We start from the raw sequence: 11861 nt of genomic DNA on the forward strand, positions 1-11861 counted from the left end.
TCCTCAGAGAGTTCTTTGCCATGAGGTGCCATGTTGGAACTTTCAGTGACCAGTATGAGAGAGTGTGAGAGCTGTACTACTAAATTGAACACACCTGCTCCCTATGCACACCTGAGACCTAGTAACACTAACGAGTCACATGACATTTTGGAGGGAAAATGACAAGCAGTGCTCAATTTGGACATTTAGGGGTGTAGTCTCTTAGGGGTGTACTCACTTTTGTTGCCGGTGGTTTAGACATTAATGGCTGGATATTGAGTTATTTTGAGGGAAGAATAAATTTACACTGTTATATAAGCTGCACACAGACTACTTTTCATTGTGTCAAAGTGTCATTTTGTCAGTGTTGTCCCATGAAAAGATATACTTAAATATCTGCAGAAATGTGAGGGGTGTACTCACTTTTGTGATACACTGTATATAGATAGAAAGGCAGACAGACAGATAGATACAGGGGTTGGACAAAATAACTGAAACACCTGGTTTTAGACCACAATAATTTATTAGTATGGTGTAGGGCCTCCTTTTGCGGCCAATACAGCGTCAATTCGTCTTGGAAATGACATATACAAGTCCTGCACAGTGGTCAGAGGGATTTTAAGCCATTCTTCTTGCAGGATAGTGGCCAGGTCACTACGTGATGCTGGTGGAGGAAAACGTTTCCTGACTCGCTTCTCCAAAACACCCCAAAGTGGCTCAATAATATTTAGATCTGGTGACTGTGCAGGCCATGGGAGATGTTCAACTTCACTTTCATGTTCATCAAACCAATCTTTCACCAGTCTTGCTGTGTGTATTGGTGCATTGTCATCCTGATACACGGCACCGCCATTGGATGCACATGGTCCTCCAGAATAGTTCGGTAGTCCTTGGCAGTGACGCGCCCATCTAGCACAAGTATTGGGCCAAGGGAATGCCATGATATGGCAGCCCAAACCATCACTGATCCACCCCCATGCTTCACTCTGGGCATGCAACAGTCTGGGTGGTACGCTTCTTTGGGGCTTCTCCACACCGTAACTCTCCCGGATGTGGGGAAAACAGTAAAGGTGGACTCATCAGAGAACAATACATGTTTCACATTGTCCACAGCCCAAGATTTGCGCTCCTTGCACCATTGAAACCGACGTTTGGCATTGGCACGAGTGACCAAAGGTTTGGCTATAGCAGCCCGGCCGTGTATATTGACCCTGTGGAGCTCCCGACGGACAGTTCTGGTGGAAACAGGAGAGTTGAGGTGCACATTTAATTCTGCCGTGATTTGGGCAGCCGTGGTTTTATGTTTTTTGGATACAATCTGGGTTAGCACCCGAACATCCCTTTCAGACAGCTTCCTCTTGCGTCCACAGTTAATCCTGTTGGATGTGGTTTGTCCTTTTTGGTGGTATGCTGACATTACCCTGGATACCGTGGCTCTTGATACATCACAAAGACTTGCTGTCTTGGTCACAGATGCGCCAGCAAGACGTGCACCAACAATTTGTCCTCTTTTGAACTCTGGTATGTCACCCATAATGTTGTGTGCATTGCAATATTTTGAGCAAAACTGTGCTCTTACCCTGCTAATTGAACCTTCACACTCTGCTCTTACTGGTGCAATGTGCAATTAATGAAGATTGGCCACCAGACTGGTCCAATTTAGCCATGAAACCTCCCACACTAAAATGACAGGTGTTTCAGTTATTTTGTCCAACCCCTGTAGATTTATATTATATAGATAGACAGACAGACAGATTTAAATTAGATAGATGGATGGATGGATGGATGGATGGATGGATGGATGGATGGATGGATGGATGGAAGATAGATAGATAGATAGATAGATAGATAGATAGATAGATAGATAGATAGATAGATAGATAGATAGATAGATAGATAGATAGATAGATAGACAGACAGACAGAGACAGACAGACAGACAGACAGACAGATAGATAGATAGATTGCAGCATGACTGTGCCCCTGTGCACAAAGCAGATCGATAAAGACATGAAAAACACTTGGTTTAATGAAACTCCAGTGTCCAGCTTTCTTGACCAACATACAAATGCTCGGACTGAATGGCCACAAATTACCACAGACATACTTTAAATTCTTGTAAGAAGCCCTCTCAGAAGAGTGACTGTTGTTATAGTTGAAAAGATCACACAGAGGTCACGACATTTTAATAGCATTCGTTTTTAAACTGAGATGTCTAACAAGCACACCGTCAGGTGTCCACATACGTTTGGGCATATAGTGTAGACAGAGAGATAGACAGATTGATAGATAGACTGTTTAATGTTAACATTTTACATTTAGAACACATACAAGGGATCTTCAAAAAGTTTCCACACTTTTAAATTTTGGTTGGAAGCGGTGAGGGTGGGAGGAGGAGTAATCGGTCGTGTCTGAGAGACTGAGAGACGCTCATAGTCCGGATTTAGCTCCATCTGATTTCCACCTGTTTGGATGCTCAGAGAAGCTTTAAGAGGAAGAAGATTCAATGTTGATGGCATTAAAAAGTGAAAAAAATGCTGGAAAAAATGCATCAGAAGGTGACTGTGTAGAAAAGTATGTTATTTGTTTTTTAAATTTGTAATAAATAGAGTTAAAAAGTGTGGAAACTTTTTGAAAAGCGTTACCTGCGATTTTGTGAAACACCCCGTCACATAGAGACTCCTGCGGTTTGACAGACACGCTGAATTCTCCTCCTCCGTTATTCACCTGAGCCACCACCTGTAATCATTACCAGAACTCAGTCAGGGTCATGTGACTACAGGGTTGGTCAGTAGCTCAGTTAATTTGGCTTTCAAACACAAAATACTGTGTACAGCCCACACAAATAATATTGGCCCTAAAACATCAACTGTGGGATTTTAATACCCTGAAAGAAGGCAGCGTACCTCTCCTTTCCTTATGAACACAGTGAGATGATGGTTGGAGTCTCCGACATGCAGCAGAAGGCCGCTCTCCTTACTGGGCCTCAACTCGATTACAAGCTCGAAATTCTGACTTATTACAAATGACTCATCTGTACAAAAATATCCACACATCATAATGTTACAAAATGAATCTTTTAATTCATGTACAAACATGATATGAGGTATTACAAGGTAAGGTAAGACTACATTTATTTATATAGCACCTTAAAAGACAACCATGGCTGGTAAATAAATACAGACAAAAACAATATTAACTACAATCACTACACCACTTAACCAGTATTAAACACCAAGATAAAGTTAAGTCTTCAGCATTAACTTGTGAAAGTGAAAGGAATCACCGAGGATTTTTCAGTGTAACATCCCTGCACAACGCTTAGAGAGATAGATAGATAGATAGATAGATAGATAGATAGATAGATAGATAGATAGATAGATAGATAGATAGATAGATAGATAGATAGATAGACGGACGGACGGACGGACGGACGGACGGACGGACGGACGGACGGACGGACAGATAGATATACAGACAGATAGACAGACAGATAGAGAGATAAATAGATAGAAACCAGCCATTAGCTGGCAATAAGTCCGGAATGTTTAGTTCAAGAGTTCAAGAGAGGCTTTACATATTAAAACGACGTTCCTCCAGGATCAGGGTGTAACACAGAACACAAGTGCAATACAATACAATACACACAAAAACCTACAATAAATACAAAAGACATTTCTAATCTAAGGATCATCGTCTAAGGAATTTAGGACGATGGGACTAGAGACAAGAGTAGTGTTGGTCAGTACATGTTAGTGAGTGAGGTAGGGGCGGCACGGTGGCACAGTGGCTCGGTGGGTAGCACTGTCGCCTCACAGCAAGAAGATCCTGGGTTCGATCCCCAGGCTGGGCGGTCCGGGTCCTTTCTGTGTGGAGTTTGCATGTTCTCCCCGTGCCTGCGTGGGTTTACTCCGGGTGCTCTGGTTTCCTCCCACAGTCCAAAGACATGCAAGTGAGGTGAATTGGAGACACAAAATTGTCCATGACTGTGTTCGATATAACCTTGAGAAGTGATGAATCTTGTGTAACGATTAACTACCGTGTGTCTGTCATGAATGTAAACAAAGAGTGTAAAACATGACGTTAAAATCTTAATAAATAAATAAATACTGAGTGAGGTAAAAAACATATTCTGATGTACAGTTAGCAGCGTGAAGTTTATACAGCAGCAGATATTAAAAAGTAAGATGCTAAAATTTTGCAAATTGCAATATTGTGCAAAGATGCAAGTGATATAGTCATTAAGTAGTTGTATGTATTTAAGTTGCCAAAATACAGGGTACAAGACTATGTTGGTTGAGTGTGTGTGTGGTTGTGCATGTGAGCCAGTGTGTGCATGTGCAAGTGTGTGTGTAGGTGTGAGAGTGTTTTGTGTGTGTGTTAGTGTATGTATGTGTAAGTGTGTGTGTGTATGTTCGTATGAGTGTGTATATATATGTGAGTAATTATGTGTCACAGTGTAAGTGTGTGTATTAAGGGAATTACTGCTTAATGAGGTGCGGAGACTGCCAATTTAAGCAACCGGCACAGCCAGTCATCTATGCCCTCATGCCCCCTGCTGGCCTATATTGACATGACAGGCATGATACTGCAATCTGCTCCCACTGCCGGACTTTATGGCATGTGGGCCCCTGTGGCCAATACGTAAATACAGAGGTCATCACAAAGCAGTGAATGCTTTTACACAATGTACCATTATAAAGATGTTGGCTAGGACTCACCAATTATAACATAAGCTCCCTGCCCTGAGAAATACGCCCCGCTCTCGGACTGTCCCTCGAAACATGGACCCACACCGTGGTTTGTTGTTGGCGGTGCCATCGATGAGCCGTTCATTTTTAAATTGCGGACACAGCCGACCACACCATGCTCAGGAAGAAACTTCCACTGAAAACAAGCTTCGGGATTTATAATGAATCATTTAAGAACAGCTGATTGATTTAAGAAGGTATTTTAGTTGTACCTTTAGATCTGTGTGTGTGTTTGGAGGAGGAGAACCCAGATAAACGGCTGAGCTGAACTGGATAGACGAGATCTCTCCTGGATTCAGCAACCCGTCCTGAGCCCTCAAGCCATCGATGATCAGTCGAAAACGGCGCTTCTCCAGGCTTACCGTGACCTGCCAGTAGAGGTGCAAATCAATGAAAATAAAGTGCTTCTGTACTTAATTCTAATTACTTCTGCTGTGTGTTTAAATGCATGTAAACACCTTTTTATAACTACTACGTTTAAGTGTTTTAGCCACACCCACTGCAACCACTTGCTGGAGCCTTTTCCAGCTCTCAGTGGGCACAAGGTACACGGAAACACCCTGGACAGGGCGCCAGTCTATCGCAGGGCAGACACACTAACGCATTCACACCTACATAGCTGTATTTACACACTCACATAACACACACACATACACATCTAAGAGCAATTTTAGTATCTTCAGTTAACCTGACTGCAAACTCCACACAGAAAGTACCCAGACCGCTCTTCCTGGGAATCAAACCCAGAACCTTCTTGCTATGAGGCAACAGTGCTACCCATCGACCACCATGCTGCCCCCTTTGCAAACAGGCATATAAAATTACTCACTCACTTTCTTATCCAATTAGGGTCGGGGAGGGGGGGGGGGGGGGGGGGGGGTGCTGGAGCCTATCGCAGCTATTCAAAGGGTGCAAGGCACACAGTAACACCCTGGACAAGGTGCCAGTCCATCGCAGGGCAGACACACACACACACACACACACATACATACATTTTTAGTATCTTCAGTTAACCTGACTGCATGTCTTTGGACTGTGGGAGGAAACCAAAGCACTCGGAGGAAACCCACGCAGACACGGGGGGGGAGAACATGCAAACTCTACACAGAAAGGACCTGGACCGCCTCGCCTAGAGATAGAACCCAGGACCTTCTTGCTGTGAGATGACAGGTGTATAAATAAAATAAAATTCATTTTATGCTTTCAACTTTGTGGCAACAGTTTGGGGATGGCCCCTTCATTTTTTAACATGACTGTGCCCATGTGCACCAAACAGATCCATGAAGACATGGATTTCCGTGAAACAGAGCAGTTAAAATTTACGCTACTACAGAATGATTTTATGAGTGCAGGCCACAGTTTCAGATAGTGAGAATGAGGAACCAAAGGAACTGTTATTTATTTATTTTTATTCATTAAAAAACTGCGAAGAGCCTGGAAAAAAAGAGGTTGGTACAAGGACTGGTCAAGGAGGAGAAGGTAATTATGGGTAAATACTGTATATAAACTAATAAGAGTTGGGAGTAGTTTCAGCTGTCTCCTTTCTCCCAAATCTAAGTTATTCCATTACTCCATTTTTTAATGTACAGCATCAAATGCATGCATATGAAATGGAACGGCTAAATCCTTGAATAATTTGCTATGTACATGAGGATTTTCTCTTACCGTGTGCCACTTTCCATCGTTATATTTCTCCCTGTTAAAGATTTCTCTACGGCGGCCAACCGAGAAGCGGATTCTTCCCTTGGAAACATAAAGAGCCAGGTGATACTTTTCTTGCTCAGCTGGAATATAGAAGACCAGACCCTCCGCAGACTTCGTCTTCACGTCTAAGGAAAAATAGGGCCTGTGGAACAAACAGCACATCAGAGATCAAGAAAAACTGAAGCTGAACTAAAAATGTAAAACAATAATTCACATGTTGTGTTTTCTGTATCTGAGGAATTTGCATTTACTAGTAGTGGTTAAGGTACAGGACTAGTAATCAGAGGGTTGCTGGTTCAAACCCCACATCTGCCAGGTTGCCACTACTGGCCCTTGAGCAAGGCCCTTAACCATCAATTGTAAGTCGCTTTGGATTAGTGCTGCTAAATGTCAAAAATGTAATGCAAAATGCACTGTCATTATTTTATTAAGGGCGGCACAGTGGCTCGATGGGTAGCACTGTCGCCACACAGCAAGAAGGTCCTGGGTTCAATCCCCAGGTGGGGCGGTCCGAGAACATGGAGTTTGCATGTTCTCCCCGTGTCTGCGTGGGTTTCCTCCAGGAGCTCCGGTTTCCTCCCACAGGCTCCAGCATACAACCCCCCCTGCCCCCCGCGACCATGCTTGGATAAGCAGTTAAGAAAGTGAGAGTGATTATTTTATTAAGCATTTGATCCAAATCCATAATGAATGGAGCTGCATAAAACCTTACAATACCAGATTGTTGTTTCTTTACACTAAGATTTAATTTAATTATATTATATTATATTTAATTTAAAGTACAGTATGTAATAAAAATTAATATGTGACATAAGAAATAATATTACTGCAGTTTACTGCTTGGTTATCAATATTTCTTGTAACCATATTCATTTACAAATGCAGTTTCTTGCCCATTAAATAAGCAATACATTATTAGACTTTAGTATCAAACAGCTTTCTAACTAAAAAGCTCTGCATTAAGTTCTAAATTTGATTGGTTCAGTTGTTCTGTGTTGGTGGATAGAAGTCTGAACGAATGATTCTCGTCTTTATAGAGCTCGCTTTGTGCTCAGGGACATAATCATGCTGAAAGAGAAAGAGGACTTCCCCAAACTGTTGCAACAATGTTAAAAACATATTATTTACCTTATATCAGTTTTAAACACCTGTTAGCAATTGATGTGGCAGAAACAGCTAAATGTAATCATTAGGAGGTGTCCACATACTTTTGGGCATATAGTGTTTCATGTGTGATGCTGTAATGATTTGAAAATCCTCACCCCTCAGGTTTAGGCAGCAATGCTAAATGTACCTGCTTTTGAGGTCTGTAGAGGGGACGGTGTAACTCAGGCCGCTAGAAGCACCAGCCAGGAAAAAGGAATGTCTGATCGCAGTGGGTCGGAAGCAGCTCGTCTCATCTTTCACTTCTTCTTTGCCATCCTGCACATTAAAACAAATGTAGAATGTATTTATACAGCAGTAGTGAAGTGGATTAGGTACTGGACTGGTAAAGAATAGTTTGCAGGTTCCAGTCCCACCACTGCCAAGTTGGCCCGTTGCTGGGCCCTTAAACAAGACCCTTAGTATTTGTATACCCACAAAATGTATCTGTTTAACAAGTCTGGTTCGTGAATTCATCAATTAATATACACTTTTTGACTTATGGCAAATTTCTAACTTACTAGGTTAGATGGACTAGTAGGCAGAAGGCTGCCGGTTTAAGCCCCCCAATATCGGCAAGTTGCTAGTGCAGGGCACCTGGGGTGGTGGAAACTGGCTTTTATCCCTATCTGCCTGTATTACCCTGAAACAGCCTCATCTAACGTCACATAATTTGGTGCAACACTTTGTTTGGTTACAATCTTGTGATTTTTTATCCATCACAGGCATTTTTTCACTGTTACACCCATTGTGATGCATTTCTGTTTATCATAAATAAAGACATCCCAGATCTTCTGTGTAATTATGCCGAACCAAATAAAAAATGTATATAATTACATATAACTATATTTACTTTTTTGCCATTTAGCAGACTCTTTTATCCAAAGCGACTTACAATTGAGACTGTATATATTGCAAGCAGTTGAGGGTTAAGGGCTTTGCTCGAGGTCCCAACAGTGGCAGATGTGGGGTTTCCTCCCACAGGCAACCTGGCAGATGTGGGGCTTGAACCAGCGACCATCCGATTACTAGTCCTGTACCTTAACCGCTGTGCCACCTCTGCAACTATACAACTATACTATACATTTGATTGTGTAAATAAATTTGTTTTTCCAAGTCTAACACAAGAAGTGGATAAGAAGCTTCTTCTGTCCTTTGAAAAAGCTTCAGCTTTTCTCCTTTGGGTGAGTGGTAGCACTGCCTATACTAGTCTTCCAACAGGGGTTCAACAATTTCAGTGGTGTGGGTGCTGCACCCAAGTCCGAACCACTCCTAACGTCAAAGTATATACACAACCTACATCAAATAAACATAAGCAAAGCATTGTCGAAAATAGTCCCATAAGATTTAAGGGATACACCCTTGTGTCTAAATGTAACAATGGGTTTGGCTTCATATATATAGAAGACTGGAACGAGACTATGATTATTTTCTTTATGTGTATTATAAAATGATTTTAAAGTAAATATTTCAAAAAATGGTGTGTAGTATGTATATTAAAACTTATATATAAAAGTTGGTTTTACATCAATAAAGATAATTATATGAGACTGTAACATGTAAAATGTCCAGAACAATGAAGAACTCCTCCAGGCCACCCAAGGAGGACGGGGTCCCTGCTGAGTCTGGTTCCTCTCAAGGTTTCTTCCTGTAATTTTAAGGGAGTTCTTCCCTGCCACTGTTGCCCTCGGCTTGTTCAATAGGGGTTTTTGGTCTGTTGGTCCTGGATTCTGTAAAGTTGATTTGAGACAATGTTCATTGTAAAGCACTATATAAATGAGTTTGACTTGACTTGATACATATAACTTATTCTGTACAATACCTGCACATCTGGACATTATAAAATTATTCTAATTCTAAGCTGAAATGTTATATGCCGGAATGATACTTGAAACATTTACATGAACAGACTCAGTAGATTATACTTTATTGCTGTACATTCATAGCTTTACATGTATACAGAGGTGGAAAGTAATGAATTACATTTACTCGCGTTACTGTAACTGAGTAGTGTTTTTGTGTACTTGTACTTTTTAAAGTAGATTTTACAACCAGTAATTTTACTTTTACTTGAGTATGTTTTGTATTAAGAATTGTAATTAGCTACATTTTAAATAACATCCGTTACTGAGTAAAAAACAAACGCTAAAAAATCTCATCTGGGAAACTGCTGCAGTGAATGCTGGGATGGAAAATAAACTGGTGCTAAAATAATGGAGCTGTAATCTAGGTATAGAGTAAGGAGGGAAGGGTGATTTTAAAAGTTTAACATGTTTGATGTTTCGTTATTTGACTACATAGTCTGATGTCACAGAATGGCAAAGTTTTGTCTTATACATCTTGAAGGTTTTCTTTGGGTCACACCACCTGTAACCTTGACTTGTTTTGAGTTCTGAGATTTGCAGTATGATTGTTGTTGGTATTTGTTGGTGATAAAAAGAAGGCTGGTCTATAGAATCCACAATTAATGCCAACTTCAGTGGTTATAGTTTGAAAATGTTGTATGGGATGGTCTGTACTAAAATGACACATGATACATCCCTAAATGTTTTAAATGTTGTATCAACATGTTTTTTTCTATTATATTTCAATTAAAAACAACTATTGTGAGATATATCCACTTGTCCTGTTTGCATTACACAGAAGAGACCCCCTCTCCTGTTCAACAAGTAACTAAGTAACGTTTACTCGTTAAAAGTAAATTTTAAATGAGTTACTTTTTACTTAAGTAGGTTTTTAGACTAGTAATTTTACTCGTACTTAAGTAAAAATTCATTAAAGTAATAGTAGTTTTACTTGAGTACAATATTTTAGTACTCTTTCCACCTCTGATTGTATATATTAAACAGGTGGTGCTAGTTTTATGTAAGTAAATGTGTGTTTTGTATTTAATGTGTGTTAAAACTGTGAGGGACTATGCACCCAAGATTTTCACTCACCTTTCACACCTGTGTTAATGTGACGTGACAATAAAAGTAAAAGTAAAGTAAGTAAAAGTAAGTATTTCTCTGTATAAATGCACTGAGAACTTTTTGAATGAGCCCAGGTTCTTTCTGTTCATTTTATGACGGTCCATTAATTCCTTATCAGCAGTGGTAGCACAAACAGCCGGTTTGTTTGGCTTTTTCTTTAAATAAACGAACTTAATCTTGAATTTGATATAAAATTGTACTAATAGTGTGTTGACCATTTTTATTTGCCTATGAAATTGTAAACTGGGTAAATATTATGGTTTAATTCTTTGACTGAGATTGACTGTAAAGCCGAAAGTATTGAACATTTGACTGACATTCGAGTTTTTTTCTTCTAGTTCTCAGTAAATAAACATCTAATGAGTCAATAAAATGAATAAAATCAATCTGTAGTAAACAAGGAAAAAACTATAATCAAATACAAAAGAGAACCGTTATAAACACATTAAGATAGTAGTGGTTACCCAGTGACAAGTACCTTTTACTATACCTGTATTAGAAAATAAAAGTCCTACAATGATTACAGTAATAAAGAATAAATTATATGTAAAAAAAAAAAAAATAGTTACTAGTTCTACAGTATAATTACGGTAACAAATTATATGTAAAAAAAAAATCGCTAAAATAAATAATTGCACATTTTAATATATTAAAGATTGTACTCGTTACCTAGTAATATAAGCTACTTACACTCACTTTCTGTAGGATGATTTGTAAAATATTTAGCTGTATAACAAATTCACTGTTATGCACTATTACAGGATTACATCAGTAAACTCATGGTCATTTTTAAATACATGTACGAAGCTTTATACATTCATAATGTGTACAGTGATTTGTTTACCATAACATTTTATCATATTATTTTATTAAGTCAGTGCTTCCAACTAACTTGCTGATAATTTGTGGGTTTATCTGTGTCATGTTATGTCTTTTTTTCATCAGCATTGCAAGAACTACATGGCAGTCTGCATTATATGTAGAACATATAAAGCTCAGAACTCGATTTAAAGTCTTTTTTTGGTGAAGAGAGTAAAAGAAAGGTTTACCAGCATGCTCTAGTGTCTTTCATCTTTCAGAAAGTTTGGGGAAACTGGCCATGGGGTCAGTTGTGATCTCTAAATAATAATTTCAACTCTACTTCACTCTTATCACTCTTGTCTTCTATGAGAGAACACATGTAGTATGACCTGTGATTACTTATTTGCTCATGTGTTTCATGTCATGTATGCACCCTAATGACATGCAACATATACACTGATCAGCCACAATTCTCAGCACTGCAGTGACACTGACATGGTGGTGGTGTGTTA

General features: G+C 39.6%; 1 protein-coding gene across 1 annotated transcript; it reads right to left on the reverse strand.

Moving 5' to 3' along the window:
* Nucleotides 1–2317: 2317 nt before the first annotated feature.
* On the reverse strand, nt 2318–11603 carry LOC134311969 (laminin subunit alpha-4-like; the record flags this gene model as incomplete). Its single annotated transcript, XM_062993621.1, has 8 exons — nt 11598–11603; nt 7728–7855; nt 6395–6575; nt 4942–5097; nt 4700–4865; nt 2885–3012; nt 2624–2717; nt 2318–2463 (listed from the first exon to the last, which is right to left on the reverse strand). Coding segments are annotated over exons 1-8 (1005 nt in total), but the record flags the coding sequence as incomplete, so codon positions are not given.
* Between the last annotated feature and the right edge of the window lie 258 nt (nt 11604–11861).

Source organism: Trichomycterus rosablanca, chromosome 4 (genome assembly GCF_030014385.1).
Source record: "Trichomycterus rosablanca isolate fTriRos1 chromosome 4, fTriRos1.hap1, whole genome shotgun sequence".
Taxonomy (NCBI): Eukaryota; Metazoa; Chordata; class Actinopteri; order Siluriformes; family Trichomycteridae; genus Trichomycterus; species Trichomycterus rosablanca.